We start from the raw sequence: 20,254 nt of genomic DNA, 5'->3' as shown, positions 1-20,254 counted from the left end.
TTTAATATTATAAATAAATACATATAGGAGAATGTAATTTACGATTTAATCTAACGATCCACTTTATTTTTACAATTTATATTATATACAGAAGAAATAAAATTTAATTTTTTTTTAAACAATGTTTTAAAAATAAAAAAGCTTGACTAATGAAATGATTTATATTGTATAAATATTTATTCGTAAACATCTTCTCTATCGGCAACGTAACGTACTATATCCGCAGGTCGTAGAAGCTTCTGTGCATCCATATCTGGTATTTCAAAACCAAATTCATCTTCTATAGCCATTATAATTTCTACATGATCCAAAGAATCCAAACCCAGATCTTGCATAAAATGAGAGTTCAAAGATAACTGCACAAGATATCAAATTTTTAATGATAATATATACAAAAAGTGAATAAATAATTAAATTTATAATATATTAATTTAGAGACATCACGATTCAAGCGAAGTGTTAATCAATCATACTTTTTCTGAGAAGCTATCTATCAAGTGTTTTATAAATATAAAATATCATTAATAAGCTTTAAAGATTTTTTTCATTGAAAATTATTAAAAATATTTGTGAAAATGTTTTTCAAATATGATTCTATGTATTTGCAAAACACATTCACAAGTATTCTTTAATGTTGTATTATCTTGTGAAAAGATACCTTCTGAACATCAACTTTATCATAGAGATTGAGTACTAAAAGTACACGCTGGCGAATAAGGTCAAGTGATAATGGTGCCTTATGGCCATACTGACGCACCTGCTTGACTCGTGTGCCCTGTAAAATAATAGTTTGTAAAAAATATATAACTTTATAACCTTCTCAGCAGTTATTTTATCATAAGCTTGGACCACATTTAAAACACGTTCTTCTAGTTCTTGAGTTTTAGGTTTTGAAGTGGATGTACGAATATTTTGTATATTTACCTATTTACAATATTATATATATTATTCATATAATTAAATAGAATATGTAATTAATATAATTATAATTTTTATATTAAAACATACAATTATAATTTAAAAAGAGTAATATTAATATTAAATTTACAATTATAATTAAAAAGTGTTAATTTCTTATATAAGCATGACAACAAATATAATTAAATATAATATCATTAATAAAATAAAATCTGAATGTTCTGTAAGAGAGGACTTTACTTACTAGTTTATGTATATTTAATTTAATTAAAACATGACATACTAAATCGATAGAATATTCTGAATCCTATATTTTACATTCTCTTTTATTAATTGTTTTACTTAAAACAGAATTATTTTGATTACATAATGAGTAATTTAAAATAGGATATATGAACTGTCGAAAAGAATTCATGAAAATCACAGAAAAGTAATGTTTACCTGAGGTATAACTGTGAAGATACTTTGTCTTTTACAGTGAAATAATCTTTCGTTTAATTGAAATTGCGTAATGGTACTTCGTAAACACGTTCGAGTGATCAAATTTCTAAAAGCACCGGTATTTCTTATTAAAATACGAACTCCCGCGAGAGACGCCATTTTCTCTGCAATGAAAAATCTCGCGAAAGGACGTAACCTAATCGTACACTAACTTTACTTGTGTATTGCAATTATCTCATACAGGAGTTTACATGAATTAGAAATTGTAGCGACATCTACTTTATAACAATATATTTACTATAAAATAAAAATTATAATTTATTATATTTTATCAAGTGCTTTTAAAAGTTTTATGTATATGTATATAATATAGTATCATTTTATAGTTCCAGAGAATATTATTTTGAGAATATTAAAATTTATTATTTTTAAACTTCATACATATTTCCGTATAACATACAATATAACATATTTATTTACAATTTTATTTAATTTATATTTTATTACAAAATATTTTTTAAAAAAATGAAACATTCCAAGGCAAGAATATTAAATTCTTAGTAACATTTTGAATCGGGAATATGGCGAAATTGCAAAAATTGACGCAGCTGACGTGATTTGTAGTAGAGTTCGTGTTAGTGTTTATCTTTGGCAAGTATTTTTTCTATTACTCAGGCAACGAATTTTGCTAGTGTCTTGGATAAAGTGTGTTTGAATTTGTATCGTTAGTACCATATGTGCTGGAACAATAGTGATCAATATGTGGGTGAAGCCACAAGAAGTTCTACTGGCAAATGCTTTTTGGTAAATTAATACGTGTATACAATGTTCTATGTTCTGTTATAATTACTGTTTACATCGTATGTCAAAGACAGCTGACAGACAAATACTTAGGAAATTTAATAATTTTCGAGCAATTAATATATTCAAAATACTATTAATTTATATATACAAATAATTATCATTTTAATTAATTTGTAAATTTTTTAAAATTATTTATACTTCATAACTATAATGATATTAAACTTAATATTCGTTAAAAGAATTTATTAATTATATTTTTAAATATCTTGAAATGTTTAAAGTTCTAATATGTCAAGAATTTTAAATTATTGCTATATTTTTCTATATATTATCATTTAGTATAAAAATATAAATTACAATATATTATACATACGAGATACGGTTTATTAACGATAAGAAATATTCGCGCTATTAAAATCATTTTGCTAATTATCTACGAGATTAATTTCCCCTTCAATAATATTTATGAATAAAGTATAAATGAAAAGTGAAAAATTCCATTGATATGAATATTTCTGTAATTATAATATTCTATAAGTATAATATTATATACGAAATTATTGTTTTGTAACATTATAATGCAGAAATAAAAATATAGTTTTTATTAACTGAAGTTTGTTTTTTATATCTTTATTATGTTTTTTTTATTTTTATTTTTTTTTATTTTATATTGAAAAATTTGATTATAAGTTTTATATAATAGAAATATAAGTAGTATATTATGTAATTATAATTATTGTGTTTTACAATAAGTGAATTTTATCTTTTCTCAAAGAAAAATGACTTTATTTTGTTATTTTTATTATATAGGATAACAGAACAAGCAACTGTATATTTTGTTTTACAACGTCGTAAAGGACATGGAAAAACAAAAGGTCTTACTTCTATATTGGTAGGAACATTAGATAGTGTTTTTGACACTAAACCTCCACCATTTAGAATATTACATCAAACACCATCATCAGAAGTTTATTGGGGTAAGATATCTCAACAAAGAAAATTTAGATAAATATTTATATTTTTTTATAATTTACTTATAAAATTATTTATAATTACTTATTTTACTTATAAATATATTGATTTATTTTTTAATATAGCAGTTGCATGCTCTTTGACACATGAAGAAATTTTACAAGATTGGGAATGGCTTCATTCTAATTTAATGGATACTTTAACATCATTTGATACTGAAGAAGAAATTACTGAATTTGTTTGTTGTAAAATACAATCTATTATTGCAAACAATGTACCAGATTGTCAATTTGCAGATGGTAAATTATTTATTATGAAATTGATTAAAAAATAAAATTTGTACATAATTATTAAAACTTACATTATTTCACAGAAGAAGATCCAGAATCATTTAAAACTGTATCTTTTAAATTTCATCAACTTTTTAATATACCAAAAGAAGATAAATTAGTCAATTATTATTCATGCAGGTATTTGTATAGTTAATCTAAAAATATATAAAACTTTAGCAAAACTTATAAATTTTATATATATTGTATTTTTTTAGTTACTGGAAATCTCGTTTACCTAGACAAGGATGGCTATATTTATCAATAAATCATATGTGTTTTTATGCCTATATTTTGGCAAGAGAAACAAAATTAATTATAAGATGGGCTGATATTACTGAATTAAGTAAAACTAATTCCATCTTGTTTCCTGATAGTATACGAGTTGTAACAAGAGAAAATAAAGAGGTAAATAAAATATTGTACTGTTTATTGTTTAAGATTTTATTTTTTTATTTTATAATTTTTTATGATAAATAATTTTTTTTTATTTTTCTCGTAGCATTATTTTTCAATGTTTCTTCATAAATCTGAAACATATTCATTAATGGAACAACTTACAAATATTGCTATGAAAAGGTAATATTATTTATATCAAATACATATACAATAATCAACTACATCAAAATAAAAATGAAAAAATATATTTAATAAATTAATGTTATTTTATTTTTATTAGACTTATAGATGAAAAAAGTGGTTTTAATGAAGATAGAGAATTATTAAGCAAATTAAGGTATTTCATGATTTGAAAATTTCAAATAAAATTTATATATATTAATATAATGGTAATTATACATGGTATTTACAGCAAAAATGTACCTAAAAAACCATCTTTCTTAAAAAGGGATCTTGATGCACGAGCACATTCTGAAGCTTATAGGTTACAATTCAGATTGCCAGGCATTGAAAAATTGGATGGTAGTATTGATGCAACATTATGGACACCATATAATAAGAGATATGTGTGGGGAAAAATATTTCTTTCCCAAAATTATCTTTGTTTTGAAAGCAGGGTAAATATAATTAAATATAAAAATTTAATTAAATTTATTATATAAAAATTTATATTTAATATTCTTATCAATTTAGGTAAGAGGATTAGTAAGTTTAGTTATACCATTAAGAGAAGTAAGACTTATAGAACCTGCTGAAAATCAATCATCCAGTACAGGAATAGATAAATCTATCCTAGTGACAACTGCTCGATCTTCATTTTTATTTGCTCAGATTCATGATCGTGATTTTGTTGTGCAAAAAATATCTGAATTATTAGCAAGATCTAAATTATCAAATTTGTAAGTTTTTATATAATATTATTAATTTTACATTTTTACATTACAATTTAATAATATATTTATATTTTAATTAATATATTTTATTTTGATATAGGAATATTGATCATGTTTTTTCTCAAAATATTATACAACATAATGATAGCAATTGCAAAGAAATTAAATCAGTTAATGATTGGAAACCACAACCACCATTAATGACTTTATTTAAAGCTCCATTAACTAATGAAGCAGCACTAAAACAAGAAGCTAAAGAAAAACAATGGGAACTTCATTTTGCAGAATATGGTAGAGGAATTACAATGTACAGAACGACAGAGACAGCAAAACTTATAATTCAGGGTGTACCACAGTCTCTCAGAGGAGAAGTTTGGCTTACTTTTTCTGGTAATATAATAAATGAAATCCTATTCTCACATAATTATATTAATGTATTTTAATTTCGATTTATTTGTAGGTGCTTTAAATGAAATGGTAATGAATCCAGGGCTATATAAATCACTAGTTGATCAATCTTTAGGTAAATCATGTCAAGCAAATGAGGAAATAGAACGAGATTTACATCGATCTTTACCTGAACATCCAGCATTTCAATCTGACACTGGTATCAGTGCTTTAAGAAGAGTTCTTTCTGCATATGCTTGGAAAAATCCACAAATTGGTAAAAATTTTGTTTGCAGTTATCATTATAAAAATTTCAAAAAATTATTTTAATTGTTTTGAAACAGGTTATTGTCAAGCCATGAATATAGTAGCTTCAGTACTATTAATTTATTGCTCAGAAGAATCTGCATTTTGGCAATTATGTAATGTATGTGAATCATTATTACCCGATTATTATGATAGAAGAGTAGTCGGTGCTCTTGTTGATCAAGGTCTTTTAGAAGAATTAGCAGCTGAACATTTACCAACTTTACATGCTAGATTACAAGAACTTGGTCTTATTAAAGTTATATCGCTTTCATGGTTCTTAACTATATTTTTAAGTGTTATGCCAACAAGTAGTGCAGTAAATATAATGGATTGTTTTTTCTATGATGGAGCAAAAGTAATTTTCCAGGTATAACACATTTTATGTATATTTTATTTATATTAGCTCCTTAATTATTTTTTATTAGTCAAAATATTGAATTTTATTGACATTCTTTCTAATAAATACAGAATAAATTACGTACAGAAGAAATTTGAAGTAAACAGGTCTTTCTTCCTGTGTCAGATAGCATTGACAGTACTGGAGTGGAACCAAGATAAATTATTAAATTGCCGTGACGATGGTGAAGCAATGCAGTTATTAACAGATTATCTTGGAGGTGTATACAATGATGAGGGACTTATACTTCCTAGACCAGTTGATAGTGCTACTCCTAATAGAGTAAGGATATTTTTATGCATGAATTTTTGTATATTTTGAGTATTTATAAGCATTAAAAATTCTATCTATTTACATTTATATATACTCATCAATTTAGAGTATATCTGTTCAAACTTTAATATATGAAGCATATTCAAGATATGGATCCTTGACAATTGGTGGAATAGAAAGACTTCGTTTAAAACATAGATTGAGAGTAGTTCAAAGTTTGGAAGATGGAATTGAAAAAAATGTAATTAGGAGTGTCATTGTTGATAAATATATGACAATGGAAGAATTGCAGGTATTATACATATTTAAAAATATATATATATAACTGTTTAAAAAATAATTTATAAAAAAATATTATTATTTAGGATCTGTTAAATTTAGTGAGAGAAGAATTAATGAGTCAACGAAAATCTGAACCTGATCGTTATGATCCAACACAACCCCCTTATGAAGCATATAAAATAGATTTTGAATTATTTAGAATATTATTTGGTGGTTTATCCCCATGGGGAAAATGTAGTCAAGCTGAATCTCTCGCTGCCCGATTATTCCGTGTAAGTTAATTAAGTTTAAAAAGTAATTTTTTTTTTTAAGTATAGTTACCTGTATCTGAAAAAAGAAAATTATAATAATTGATAAAAAATATTAGAGAATTAACACCTATGTATATCTTAATTCTATTGAATAAGATCAAGCAAATACAGAAAATGTTCATAAGTACTATTGTACTATCAGTTAATGGATCGTAATCGTGATGGTCTACTGAACTTTCGGGAATTAGTACAAGCAATTGGTATGACAGCAACTGCAGATTTAACACAAAGATTAAAACTTTTATACACTCTACACTTACCACCACTACTTACACCAGCTGATTTTGAATCACCAACACATTCTGGTAAATATTATTTTATATTTAGAAATATTGTAAAAAAAGAATATTTATTTGGATAATTAATATCAGATGGTGCTGAAGTAGCAGCTGAAGCTACAGATTTTTTTGATAGTATGGAACAAAGCGTTGCTTCTTTGGAAATGCCAGTTAGTTTAGCGGAAGAACCTAGTATTGGTACTTTATCTCGCTCAACAAGTTTGACCAGTCAACAAGGAGATCAATCATGGGAAGTTCAAAGCATGGGTAGTTTACGTTCTATGATAGCATCCAAAGATAGTCCACTGGATCTTAAAACTGTGCCAAAAATGTCACAAGGACATTTCATTGCATTATGGAAAACTCTTTATGACATGTTTCCTGCACAACCAGAAGAACAAGAAACTTATCATTGTATAGCTTCAATAGGTAAATTATATGTATTACAAGTATAAAAATATTATTATTATTTAAGGCCATATCATATAAATAATAAAAAAAAAAATATTCTTAATATAGGTACACTTTTACTTCAATTAGGCGATGTTGGCAAAAAGTTTTATGTTGGTCGAGATGAATCTGAAGATAGTTTACTTCTAGCCGCTATTGCTGTGCAACAAACATCTTCAATTATGGAACGGGTAACACATTATTTATATTACATAAGTCATCTCGTAGTATATTATAAATTATATATAAATAATAATTTTCAGTCACATGATCGTAATGGAAACCCATCAAACATAGTTGCATCTACTGGTCCAGATTGGACAATAAGTGTTGAACAGTTTTTGGCATCTGCCTTAACAGGTCAAGCAATAGTTGATTTTTTTAGTAAAAGAGCAGATCTTGCAGAAGCGATTGCAAGTCTAAAAAATCGTAGATTCAATCGCGTTCATTCCTTATCAGATACTCCTGTGTTAAATGTTTGATACACAGGCTTAACTGTGTATAAAAAATAGTGTAAGATATATATGAAATTTATAAAATCATAGATTGCCTTGAATAATTGACCAGTAATTTTATTTTCTAAGGAAATTTCTGCATTCATTGCAATTAGATGTATAAATTTTAGTTAAAAAAAATAGATTTGTAGTGCTCAAGACATTTTGTAACAAAATAGTAGTTACAAAAAAGATTAAAATATAATGTTTCATTAAACTAATCCAAGTAATATTTAAATTTTATATGATATTACTATTATATTTTTTATTGATTCCAAAAATATTGATAAGTACCAAAAAAATTTAATTCTTTATGCTTATATTCTTTTTTTAGTGATATCTAGTAATATATTATATTAGTTTTAAAATTTTGCATATGTGATTGAGAATTAATCTTTCAAAATATTAATCTGTATGTAATTTATTGGCCTAATCATGAATACAATAATCATACTGATCAAAAACAAAAACATAGCATCAATATGCTCAGGGTAATATTTTAAATCTAAAATATTAGTTCCAAGTCAGTTCCATCCTTTTTAATAATATTTATGCTTAAAAATCAAGTTCCCAGTAAATAATATTAATAGAAGTTTTTGGAACTAAAGTATATTGAATAATTACAAATTTCCATATTTTCCCAATCGTAATATATGCACAAGATTATGAAATATTTTTATTATCAATTAATAAATATTGCTTAGTTTTATAACTTAAATTTCAATATATTTAAAAACATGAAAAAAACTATAACTTTTGATTGCTACTGATTACAATAATAATTATGTCCAATAATTAAGAGACTATACTTATATTATATATATATATATATCCTTAAGAAATATGAGATAATTCTTCAAAATATTTAAAAATTTGTACTAATTCTTATTATTCAACATATTATATATATAATATAAAATTTAAAATGGATATATATTTTAACATGTTTATAAATTTTTGTTAAATGCAATTGAATCATATTTTTTTGACATATGCAACTATATTTTTTAAAATAATTTTTATTTTTATATAATTATTGCAAAAAAAATTTTGAAATAGAATTAACCAAAAAAATTGTTCCATCAAAAAAAATATTAAATATTAAAAAATTTATCTTTCTATATGTGTATATAATGATCCATTTCACATATAAAGCTCTGTGTACAAAAATCATATAATAAATTATATATATAAAAAAAGCCTTTGTAAGTTAATAAATATAATTTAAATCAATAGTAAATAGTTAATATAATAATACACATTATTTAAATTTTTATATTTTTATTGAAAGAATAAAAGAATTATATATTAAAAATTTTTTGGTAATATACCATCATTTTTTGCAAGTCTTACCAAACAATCATCAGATTCACCCTAAAAAATAAATAATTAATAACAAAAAATTAAAAATTAAATAAAATTTAAAAAACATACCATTCGGCGTATAGCTCCACAAATTGCATACATTTTTTGTGAATCACTCATGCGTCCAGTTTCAGGATCAACATCAGCAATACTTAATTGAATAGATGCATGATCTTTAGCATGTATAATACGATTACTTGATGAGCTATAAAATACGTGATTTATTATAATCTATTTAAATTTTTAATTCTTTTCAATTATATTTACAATTTTTATTTAAAAAAATATTTTTTATTATTTCTATATCATAAAAAATAGCAATCCACGTGTTATTTATTACTTACCACTTTCTTGGGATGTATAAGTCAACAAGTACTCCGTTATCGTTCTCCATTTTTATATCTACAATAAAATTTATAATATGAAATTACATTTTTATGCATAAAAATATAATACTAGGAAATTATAAATTAAAATATATTCTTATTTTTACCTACTAAAAGAGTACTGTAAAATGGCTTCGTATGAAAAAGAACTCTTACGATATAGTGTGAATATCATAAAACAAAATCAAGTTCACCAACATAGAACCAATAAATCTCTATATATTTAAATATATTATTAATAGATATTAATTTTATAACTTCGAATAAATTTTAATTTGAGATATTAAAACTTTTGAATTTTTTCATAGATTTTGAAATTAACTATCAAAATTCCTTTATTCAAAAATTTTATGCATATTAAATTATGTGTTTTTAGGGTTTTTACGAATTATGTGACGTAATATTGAATTTTTACCTAATCTGATTGGACAATAAAAGCACTAGCGCGCGCCAAATCAAATTTTTTTCTATAAAATTATTAATAACACATTATAATTATAAATTCAATAATAATCTATTTTTTTTATAATAAAGTTTATTTTTTATTATTACATATTGTTAATCATATTTTGAAATTTTCTTCATCATATATATATATAGAAATTTATGAGACTTTATAAATACATATATATATATATATATATATATATTGTGACGATATAGTGTCCGTTACAATTTTATGACAAGTAACACCACCAAGCGGATATTAAAAGAAACATTTCCTGCCTATATTACTGTCAAACAGTTCCATCGGACATTCGGTGACTTGAAGTCATCCGGTAAATCATGATGCTCTTATGATGTGCCTTTGTATTTCGTAAACATGAGAAGTGTGTTAATGTTCTCTTACGCGTTTAAATAAACTGTGATACGAAAGTGTGTCCAATGTTAAAACATGTTTTATTTATTACATGTATATTAGAAGTAAAATTAATATATAATATGTAATCGAAAGTATACTTGATGCATTACGATGCAATTACAATATTAATGTTAAGTGCACTTATTCGTTTTTTGTTAAAAACAGTAAAATATTAATCGCACGTTCCTGTTACACGTGCCCATCGACATGTCTATGAAGGTAAGTTTTTTTTTTTTTTTTTTCATTAAAATTCCATTATACAATATAACATATACATTTCAATTTGGATATGTTTTGAATGAAATATTGTATGCCACATTTTAAAATGTAAATAAAGAACGTTTTTAACGGACTTCAACTTAATTTTTAAAATATTATTTGATTTTGTTAATAACTTATATAATAAATTTTTGTTTTATTTCAAAAAATAAATAAATAAGATTAATTATAATTTAAACTTAATTTTAATTTAATATTGAATTTTAAAATTTATATTTATAAAATATTCTCAGAAAAACAATGTAAAAAATGTAAAAAAATATAATTTCTCTCTTTATAAGCATTCTTATGATTATTTATATATTCATTTATTATTAAAATATGCATACAATAATAGACAGAGAACAACTTTGATCATAGTCTTTTATATAATATGTATACATTTAGAAACATAAAACTAGATGAGATCAGAATAAATTTACGGAGAACTGATGTCATTTCTTGACAGTGCAATAAGTTACACTGTTTTGTTGATTATATGCATGATTACAGCTATTATCATCTTTATCTTTCAATTTATTTTAATATTATATATATATGAATAAGTAATTTTAAATATTTATGACTATAGTAATCGATTGAAATCGTAGAAAATGCATTGATATATTTAATGCGAAAAAACATAAATTATTTGAAGAAAACATAATATTGCATTTTGACAAGTTTTCATTCATACTAAATTACAATGTTATATTAAAAGTGTTGATTAAAACAATATTTGAAATATTTATATGTTATAAAAATATTAAAAAATTTCATGTGAAAAGCAGAGAAATTGTGAAAGACTGCAGTTTCGTATAATACGATTTCAGTTACAGTCGAATAAATTCATAGTTCATTTACCTCTCTTGGTTATGATTATTTAATCGATTGTATTACTGAAGATCGATATATATATAAGTATTGATATATATCGATATCATTATATTTTTGCAATCTGCAAAAATTATTAAGAAAAAAATATAAAATAAATAGATTATCAAAAAAATTAAGAAAACAAATGAATATTTCGTTGAAATTGAATTGTTTTAATTTTGAAATTTGAATTTCTCTATTATATAGAAAGAATCACCTTGGGATGTGGAATTACATCTGGCAGCAGCACGTGGAGATGCAAAGCGTCTTCGAGTTCTCCTAGATTCTGGTCGTGTTCATGTAGATTGTAAAGATAAGGTAAATTGAAAAAAATTATTCGTTTGGCGTATCGCACGATAGACTAGATCAAATAAGAAATCAGTTACTATTATCAGGCTATCTATTGTTGGGTCAATCGGTTCAAGAATGCAAATCACCACATGTCATTGAAAGAGTAAATAGTAACGTTATTTCATCTAATTTACTAGATCACGTATAGATATTCGTTCTACTTTGGCATACGATCAAATTTATCTTCACTATATAGAATTTGGAATGTAGTCAAAATAGATATAGTTCACATTAACCTTCTTTTAAATGTCATGGCAAGTCGTGCTATCGTTTTTTTTTTTTTTTTTTTTTTTTTTTTTACTAATTTGCAAACGATCACTTAAATTAAACATATCATTAAAGTCTGGACTATTTAATTGGTCGTTACATCAATTGAGAAACAACAATTGTCGTTATTGTAGTAAATTATCAATTAATGATACGTGATTCAATAATACAGGAATATAATAGAAAGTAGAAACAGTATCAAATGTCAAGCATAAGTGATTGAAATTACACGATAAATTTATGAATCTTAATTGTCTGTTTAATGATGTGTATCTGTTTATTGATTTGTATGAGTTTTATCGCAAGATCCGTTTAAATCAATTAGAAAATAATTCAGGGGAATTCTCATTATTGAGATCATATTGAAATAATGGCATGGTCGCGTGCCAATCAATTTATAATCAATTAAATAAAATTTGTTGAAACTTTTTAATAAAAAATTTGATAAAAATTGAAAAAAATATTTTTCATTGATTTTTTATCATCTTTACTAGCAAATCATTGATCATTTTATCCATTTTTAGGATGGTACGACGCCTTTAATATTAGCCGCCGCCGGAGGCCATATCGAAGCGGTCACCGAATTGCTACAACAAGGGGCGGATCCTAATGCTAGACGGCTGGTAAGTCCTGAGCACACGTAGCCGGCTCATGAATGAACTAAGAATGAATGAAATCCGTTGAATGTGCGCGTCCTAGCAACCCCGTTACCCATTGAAGGGGAATACTTTTTATAATAGCTAAAAATTAGTCTTTTGTTGTATATTTTTTTTAATATAATTATAATTTTCTTATGATTTTAAGGAAATATACATATTATTTTGTTGAAATATTCTGAAGGATGTTTTTACAAATATACCATTATATTTATCATATAAACAGTTCCACAATAATACTTGAATAAACTCAACAAAAGGTAAAGATATCATTCTTTGATAATATTTCTATTTTTAACTTGATGATCTATATCGCACTGATGATATTGTGCTCTATTTGCATCCAATAATGAATCTTTATATTCTTGTTGATTATGAACTTACGTTACGAAGAAAAAATGATACTTATAGTTCTTTTGCTAAGTTTTCCAAAATAGAAATAGAAAACATAATTTTTGATCTATTCTTAGGGTTCGAAAAGTCTGTGCGACATAAAAAGTTTGTTGCTTCTATACATGTAACATGAGGCACCAGGAAGCAGTCGAGTGGCTTTTTTTAAGTGGCTCGTAACGATTTATCGCTGAGTTCATGTATACTCTCAGGTACCATTAAGAATCTCTGTATTGTATGCAAATTCGATAAAATATGAGGCCATGTTGCGATTTTCGGTTATAAAATATCTGCTTAGCTTTCAATTAAAAAAAACTGATATGTTTAATTAATTGATTAATTAATTAAAGATAATTTTAGACAAGCGATCTTTATATGATATTTTTATTTATGATTTATGATTTTTATTTATAATTTTCTCTTTTAATATATTAATGTTTAAATTATATTCATTATTATTTTTTTTTAGGTGTAAAATATTGATGAATAAATAAAGATATAATAATATCAAAATAAAAAAAAATGAAAAAATTTGTTTCTGAATATTTGAAATTAAATAATGATATTGTAGAGAAAAAATTACGCAAATGCATATTAAGTCAGCTAAATACGCTAAATTGATACAATCATCAATCACAATTCGATTTTCAAAATTACTTTTATTAATAGCAATTTGAATTTTATTAATAATCATTTTTGAAACTATTATCGCTTTATTCACGATCTAAATGAATTTTTAATTAATTCTAATTATTGAAAGAAGAAAGAGAAATTAAAAAAAAGTAGAATATAAATGCAAGAAAAATGCAATTAATCATCAACTGTTTTGCTTATTTCTGCAATCGTAAGTAGTTCGATTATGTAGCCGATAGGCGAGTTTCTAATTCATATTAAGAGATTAGAAAACGTATCCTTCTTTCAAATTCAACATCGTGATTTTGTCTTCTATGTTAAAAAATAATATTATTTTTTAATTAAATGATTCGTGAAAAGTATTCTTTTTAATCGTGCTGATGCATTTTAAAATGAATAGTATACCAAAAATGCGATGATAAATGGATGACAATCATATGAAATACAATTTTCGAATAAATCGAATGATTTCTTCTCATAGTTTTTAATAAACAATTAACAATGCGAATCTAAGAAATAAAAATAATATAGTAAGAATCAGCAAAAGTAAATACTGGAATCGAAACAACGAGAAAATTTCTATTTGCATCGAAAGCCTAAACATGAATTCATTAACGTTGTCAATTAGATATACTTATTTTATAGTTTCTAAAAAGTGCGACCTGAATACGACGAGGTTGAATATTTTGTCTCTTAAATACTCTCATTGGCACATAAAATACCTGTATAAAATATGTGTTTATAACGTTTTAAATATGTATATTTGTCGGTAAGTATATCCAAGGTTGCTGAAGCGAAGCATGTTAGGTTGTATCGCAGTATACGCAGGTTCGCGTGTTTCTAATGCATTTTAACAGCGATATCTGCTATAATATGGAACCGACCACGTAGAACTCACGTGGAGCGCAAACCATCTAAACGCGGTTTCTGCACAAATTGCTGGTATCAGCTTGAAAATCGTGCGTGGGCGTTCGTGACACACTAATCCCTTAAATTTGGCCTCGTTTAAGAAACAGACTTTCGACCGATTGAAACAAATCTTTTCGTAATTATTAATACTGTCTTGTTATTCAAATATCGTTGATTCTTTATTAAATCTTCTGCATATTTTTATTTTTAAATAATAATTTAATTAGATTCATTAATTTCATTTGCAGTTTTTAAATATTTTTTTCTTAATTTAAGTTTCAGCTTAAGAACATTCTTCGAAAGTAAAATCTTGTATCTGACTTATCGAAATCTTATCTTATTTGTATTACTTTAAATGTCTATGTCATGCTTGAGTCATAAATAGTAACATTAAAATGGTATATTATGTTTTTATCGTTTAAGAAACTGGCAAATTTTTATAAAAAGAAAAAAAAATAGAAAATATTCAATTCCAGGTAATTATTTACATATATAGTTACGGTAAAAATAAAATATTAATAAGAGAACAATATGTTTTACTTTGCAAAAAAACAGTTTCAGGATTTCATAGTATTGACTTGATAGAAATTTTCCAAACTTTATTAGCATTTCATAAGAATTTCAAATAAACGATTTTCATAGCACGCGAAAGCGTGTTATATCGCATAAAACGTTAAAATAGCGTATGCTGGAAAGCAGATTACTCACAGGAAGTAACAAGTTCATTATAAATCGACGATGGTCGTCATCCATCCAAGCATCCTCTCCGTTTTGAACGGTAAGCATTAATTGATCATTTAATGGGGACCAGAGTGCAACAGCGCAGGTACTATGCACCATTTGTCTCTAATTATCACGTTGATCCAACAAATTAATTAAACTAAGAGAAGAGGGTTCAAACTGAAAATAACTTTAACCTTTTATGTCGTTCCACTTCATAACCGCGACATACATCACAGAATTTGTTTCATAAAATTACCGTCTCTGATTTTTGTCGTATTTCTTGCAAATCATTGATTCTTATCGAATTATATTTAAATATATATATTAAAAATTTTTTAAATTAATATATGATAATTAATTGCATTTAAAATTGTTTTTTTAGTTTTCTAAATATTTATCAATAGATTGTTATTATAAGAATTTTCGATTCAGCCATTATAAATTATTGAGAATTGAAAGAGTCTTTTATACCGTATGATTCTGAAGACGATATAAATTGGAAAAAAATGAAAAAAAAATGGAAAAAAATATATTCGATCACGATGGCAACTATTATTGTGACTAGATAGACAGGTTGATCGTCATTATAGAATTTCTGTGGTTTGTAATGGATAGGTATTGTATCTCCCAGCTTGATATGGTTGAAGAAACATCGGAACTCCACCAAACATATATGTACTAGAGAACACTCTAGTAATTTCTATCGATAATAAATAAACTATATATTTCATAAAAAAAGCACAGTTCGATTTAAATGAATTGGGATAATATTTTTTTTTTTAAACTGATCATCAATGGTTTGAAACAAATATCAGTGAAAGTACATACAGTTGATACTTGAACAGGTTTGACTTGCATTGGCCTGGACATACGTTGTTCCTTTGGATATTCGAAACACACACCAGTACTTTCTCTCCTTTACCGATGGATAGATATTCAATTCGAAATCGCTCTTTTTCAATTACTTGGAACCCGCTTCATTATTCAAAAAAATTTAACAAAAGACTAATATTGAATGTTATTTATACTTAAATCAATCAATTGTTTAGAATATATTGAACTTGTACAATTAGAATCATAACGTTAGAACTAATAATATCCTATCGATAATATTTTACATTTATAATTGATGTATTCATTTATACTTCACTCATTATAAACTATTACGGTATTGGAATTTTACATCACAATAATCGAAATATTCTATCATAATGAGGAAAGAGTTCAAATGATAATACATCAATTCTTTCTCAAGACATTAAGTAAACTACATATAAAGTATTGATTCTTCACAGACACAAAAAGATATCTCTGACATATTATAATAGGTACTATGTCGCGACAAAGGCGACAGGATGTCGTTCTTACTGTCAATTATCTGCAAGATGTTATAGAACAAATTTTCTTCGATAATTGCAATTCAATTTGAATTTTATACAGGTTGAAATATTTGACACTAGAATTATAAAATTTTAAATTCATAAAACATTCAAGTAATTGATTATACATAGAATTTAAGAAGAATGTGATATTTAAATAGATGAATTAATTATTCGACAATATTTAAATATTCGATATTTAAAATAATCATCTTAAATCTTTCTTTTTTATACGAATAAAATGATAGTTTAAATTTTTTAATATATTAATATTCATCTCAAATTTATATAATTCTACTATTTTCGAAACAAAACATTCGAATCGAACAAATTGTTTTATTATTTCTTTTATAATTTCAATCTTTTGCTTTCTCTTTGTTTTTCAATAATTAATATCTTTATATTTATCTATATATATTATTTATAATATTATTTATAATTTTTTGAGAAATTATCATTCTCTTTTTAATCGATATTTTAAACATTTATATTAAAATTATTATATTTTAAAAATTAAAAGCAATATTATTTCCTCTAGAGAAAGAAATTAAATTTATATTTTATATCTTCTTCTTTTATGATTTCTTAGCCAATTTTTTTATTTTTAATTATATATATAATTAAAATTATATATTTATGAAAATAATATAATAATTTCTTAGGAGATAATCATTCGTTTTTTTTTACACGTCGTAAAATCCAAAAAATTTTCTGGTACTTTCATAGTATTGACATTCATAGTATAATTTTTTTGTTCCATTAAAAATTTTTTACACTTTATTACTTTTTATTTCTAGACAGGTACTACGGCATTATTTTTCGCCGCTCAAGGTGGTTATATGGATATCGCCAGTCTTCTATTGGAACAAGGCGCTATCGTCGATTCTTGTAGCATAGTAAGTTGGAATAAAATAAAAAGTATCGTATAACCAGGTGAAATTGAAACGATCGACAATTTCTGGTTGCGATTGCAGGATGGCGGTACCCCACTTTTCGTCGCGTGCCAGTGCGGTCACCTAGATGTTGTAGAAGGTTTGATTGAAAGAGGCGCTAATCCGAATGCTTATATGAAGGTGAGATAATTCAAATTTTATACTGATAAATATTATACTCCCTTAATAATTTAGAAAAATTATTCTTAACATGTGATTAAAAAATATTAAATTAAAAGTAGTAAAAACTTTATAGGATGGTGCCACGGCGTTATTTATTGCTGCTCAAAATGGTCACGTGCGTATCTTAGAAGTTCTTCTGGAGCACGGAGCAAAAACGGATGCAGCGAGAACCGATGGTGCCACGCCTTTATGGATAGGAGCGCAAATGGGACACGATCATGTCGTGAGGAGGCTTTTGAAAGCTGGTGCGAAGGTCGATGCCACCAGACACGTAAGTCGAGAATAATCGTACAAAGAGAGGAAGTTAGGATCGACTTTTGAAAAGAATAGCTAGTCTGAGTGTTTTTTCTTTTATAGGATGGTGCGACTCCACTATTTAAGGCGGCTCATAAAGGCCATGCCGCTGTTGTAGGTGAGCTACTCAAGTACCGTCCGTCTCTTGGTATTCTTCCAGTAAGTAAAAGTATTTTTCTTAAATTAAAACTTTAAATTCTAAAGAAACATAAAAACAATTTAGTAACTAATGAGAATCATTATAAAATTATTATTAATAAGGAATATTATAATTAAGAAATTATTTAAATATTATTTCAACAGTTTACAAACAAGTATAAAAAATATATTTATAATAAATCAATTCTATATTAAATATGACGTATATGATAATATTTGAAATATTTTCTGTAATTTATTTTTTCATAATTTTCATTTAAAATAACACAAAAATTTTTTTCAGAATGGTGAAAGTGCATTGCATGCGGCAGCATTAACGGGACAAATGACAGTTACAAGACAACTGGTAGGTGCAGGAGCAGATCCTTTACTCGTAAATCAAGAAGGTATCGCACCTCTTCAATTAGCTATTAGACATTCACAAACACAAGTGGCCAATTATCTAAAAGATAAAATTAGAACACGCACAGGAACGTCTTAGCAAAATCCATGTTTATTATTTACTCTAATAAAAATTAAAATGAAAAAGTAAAAAGAAAATAATGTAGACCAGTGAAAGAGATCAGTATTTCTAAAAAAAAAAATAGATAAATAAATGTATATATATATAAAAAAATATATATATATTTATTAATTTGTATACTTTAGAAACAGTTTATATACGAAATAATCAAGTATAAATGAATAATGAATAAACGAATTTTTATCGTATATCGCGTAGCGATGAACAAGACTAAAAAGTAAATGAGATGTTGATTTATATTAAAATCACAGGATTGTGACTTAAAACTCCGTCATTTTTTTTAAAACTATTTGTTATTTTTAATGTATGTATATTTAGATATGTATAAAGCATATCCCATAGTATCTAAATTTAGATGAAATATATTTTAACGTATTCTTTTGTTGTGTAAATATATTACAATGTCGAAACTTTTAAAAACATCTTTTAATGTAAACGATATACATCTCAGAGATCAACAAAGTTGATTTTGCATTAGACATATTAGAAATATATATCTTGTTAATACTGAACTCGTTATATAAATGTAATATAAATGTACCTTCAAATTATATGATTATTTTGTTCTAATTAACAGTTAAGACTGATTGATTTGTTTTGAAAAAGAGTAAAATTTAATAATTTTTTAGTAATCTATTTTTTTTTGTTGATTTATTTATATATTATATTAATGTTAATGCGACACGCACAGGAAAAAGAAAGAAATATATTTTATGTTCTCTATGGTGATATTAAAATATTTTATTTATGAATAAATAATATAACGAAATATATTTATAATTGCTGTTTAATGTTACTTTATAATAAATACATTTATTGTTTTCCCAAAATGTTATATTTATTTATAAAAATTTATTGAAAAACTAAACACACAAAAATAATGTAATATGGAAATTGTAAATAACATACAAAATTTGCCACAATTACTAACTTTATTCTTATAACATACTAATATGATGTCATATGAATATTAAATTTTTTTTATTTATTTAGTATCACAGAATTTCAACTTCGTCTATATTTTACTTATTTTGTTATTACCAAATCATAATTAAATATAAAACATTTATTTGCAATATATTTTTAGGTAATAAATCTTATTAATCAATAATAACCGGTTATATTATTAAATGTTATTAAATGTTTGTTATATTATTAAATGAAATAATTT

At 24.9% G+C, this 20,254-nt stretch overlaps 4 protein-coding genes across 10 annotated transcripts; 2 read left to right on the top strand and 2 right to left on the bottom strand.

The window, feature by feature from the left end:
* Nucleotides 1–44: 44 nt before the first annotated feature.
* ND-ACP (NADH dehydrogenase (ubiquinone) acyl carrier protein) lies at nt 45–1,996 on the bottom strand. 3 transcript variants are annotated; one of them, XM_003698749.4, is made up of 3 exons: nt 1,360–1,996; nt 659–775; nt 45–356 (listed from the first exon to the last, which is right to left on the bottom strand). In XM_003698749.4, exons 1-3 carry the CDS (start codon nt 1,516–1,518, stop codon nt 177–179), a joined length of 456 nt encoding a protein of 151 aa, XP_003698797.1. In that variant the 5' UTR covers nt 1,519–1,996; the 3' UTR covers nt 45–176. The 3 variants fall into 3 exon arrangements, with proteins under 3 accessions (XP_003698797.1, XP_086765642.1, XP_086765643.1); XM_086909516.1 differs by lacking the exon at nt 659–775 and adding an exon at nt 817–924 and having other exon boundaries at nt 1,360–1,965; XM_086909517.1 differs by having other exon boundaries at nt 659–924; nt 1,360–1,764.
* Nucleotides 1,767–8,158, top strand: Tbc1d8-9 (TBC1 domain family member 8/9). 3 transcript variants are annotated; one of them, XM_086909503.1, is made up of 19 exons: nt 1,767–2,163; nt 2,974–3,140; nt 3,261–3,434; nt 3,509–3,605; nt 3,683–3,872; nt 3,967–4,043; nt 4,144–4,200; nt 4,312–4,480; nt 4,557–4,762; nt 4,857–5,146; nt 5,217–5,420; nt 5,488–5,819; nt 5,976–6,131; nt 6,229–6,414; nt 6,488–6,676; nt 6,858–7,020; nt 7,087–7,422; nt 7,513–7,634; nt 7,707–8,158. In XM_086909503.1, the coding sequence occupies exons 1-19, from the start codon at nt 2,120–2,122 to the stop codon at nt 7,923–7,925; spliced, it is 3,378 nt and encodes a 1,125-aa protein (XP_086765629.1). In that variant the 5' UTR covers nt 1,767–2,119; the 3' UTR covers nt 7,926–8,158. The 3 variants fall into 3 exon arrangements, with proteins under 3 accessions (XP_086765629.1, XP_003698790.1, XP_086765628.1); XM_003698742.4 differs by having other exon boundaries at nt 4,276–4,480; XM_086909502.1 differs by having other exon boundaries at nt 4,276–4,480; nt 7,513–8,158.
* Nucleotides 8,159–9,201: 1,043 nt separating this feature from the next.
* On the bottom strand, nt 9,202–12,308 carry RpS21 (ribosomal protein S21). 3 transcript variants are annotated; one of them, XM_086909518.1, is made up of 4 exons: nt 11,902–12,308; nt 9,647–9,704; nt 9,372–9,507; nt 9,202–9,311 (listed from the first exon to the last, which is right to left on the bottom strand). In XM_086909518.1, the coding sequence occupies exons 2-4, from the start codon at nt 9,694–9,696 to the stop codon at nt 9,246–9,248; spliced, it is 252 nt and encodes an 83-aa protein (XP_086765644.1). In that variant the 5' UTR covers nt 9,697–9,704; nt 11,902–12,308; the 3' UTR covers nt 9,202–9,245. The 3 variants fall into 3 exon arrangements, with proteins under 3 accessions (XP_086765644.1, XP_031775817.1, XP_012348957.2); XM_031919957.2 differs by lacking the exon at nt 11,902–12,308 and adding an exon at nt 9,796–9,922; XM_012493503.3 differs by lacking the exon at nt 11,902–12,308 and adding an exon at nt 9,800–9,887.
* On the top strand, nt 10,417–19,913 carry LOC100868671 (uncharacterized). The gene is made up of 8 exons (XM_012493876.3): nt 10,417–10,769; nt 11,892–12,002; nt 12,827–12,925; nt 17,790–17,888; nt 17,967–18,065; nt 18,181–18,378; nt 18,465–18,560; nt 18,844–19,913. Exons 1-8 carry the CDS (start codon nt 10,758–10,760, stop codon nt 19,039–19,041), a joined length of 912 nt encoding a protein of 303 aa, XP_012349330.1. The 5' UTR covers nt 10,417–10,757; the 3' UTR covers nt 19,042–19,913.
* The last annotated feature ends 341 nt before the right edge of the window (nt 19,914–20,254 follow it).

Source organism: Apis florea, unplaced genomic scaffold (assembly GCF_048593485.1).
Source record: "Apis florea isolate Af1SG1 unplaced genomic scaffold, ASM4859348v1 contig_3158_pilon, whole genome shotgun sequence".
Taxonomy (NCBI): domain Eukaryota; kingdom Metazoa; phylum Arthropoda; class Insecta; order Hymenoptera; family Apidae; genus Apis; species Apis florea.
The sequence above is the reverse complement of the archived record's forward strand: the minus strand, read 5'-3'. Positions and strand labels throughout refer to the sequence as shown.

Excerpts from the sequence above, each read along its gene's own strand:
- ND-ACP (XM_003698749.4), bottom strand. The coding sequence starts at position 1,518 with ATGGCGTCTCTCGCGGGAGTTCGTATTTTAATAAGAAATACCGGTGCT. Across the intron at positions 776-1,359 it reads TCTTCACAGTTATACCTCAG|GGCACACGAGTCAAGCAGGT; the intron begins GTAAACATTACT and ends ATTATTTTACAG. Across the intron at positions 357-658 it reads ATAAAGTTGATGTTCAGAAG|TTATCTTTGAACTCTCATTT; the intron begins GTATCTTTTCAC and ends TATCTTGTGCAG.
- Tbc1d8-9 (XM_086909502.1), top strand. The coding sequence starts at position 2,120 with ATGTGGGTGAAGCCACAAGAAGTTCTACTGGCAAATGCTTTTTG. Across the intron at positions 5,820-5,975 it reads GAGCAAAAGTAATTTTCCAG|ATAGCATTGACAGTACTGGA; the intron begins GTATAACACATT and ends TTCCTGTGTCAG. Across the intron at positions 6,415-6,487 it reads TGACAATGGAAGAATTGCAG|GATCTGTTAAATTTAGTGAG; the intron begins GTATTATACATA and ends ATTATTATTTAG.
- RpS21 (XM_012493503.3), bottom strand. The coding sequence starts at position 9,863 with ATGATATTCACACTATATCGTAAGAGTTCTTTTTCATACGAAGCCATT. Across the intron at positions 9,508-9,646 it reads TTATACATCCCAAGAAAGTG|CTCATCAAGTAATCGTATTA; the intron begins GTAAGTAATAAA and ends CGTATTTTATAG. Across the intron at positions 9,312-9,371 it reads GTGGAGCTATACGCCGAATG|GGTGAATCTGATGATTGTTT; the intron begins GTATGTTTTTTA and ends TTTATTTTTTAG.
- LOC100868671 (XM_012493876.3), top strand. Across the intron at positions 18,379-18,464 it reads AGGTCGATGCCACCAGACAC|GATGGTGCGACTCCACTATT; the intron begins GTAAGTCGAGAA and ends TTTCTTTTATAG. Across the intron at positions 18,561-18,843 it reads CGTCTCTTGGTATTCTTCCA|AATGGTGAAAGTGCATTGCA; the intron begins GTAAGTAAAAGT and ends AATTTTTTTCAG.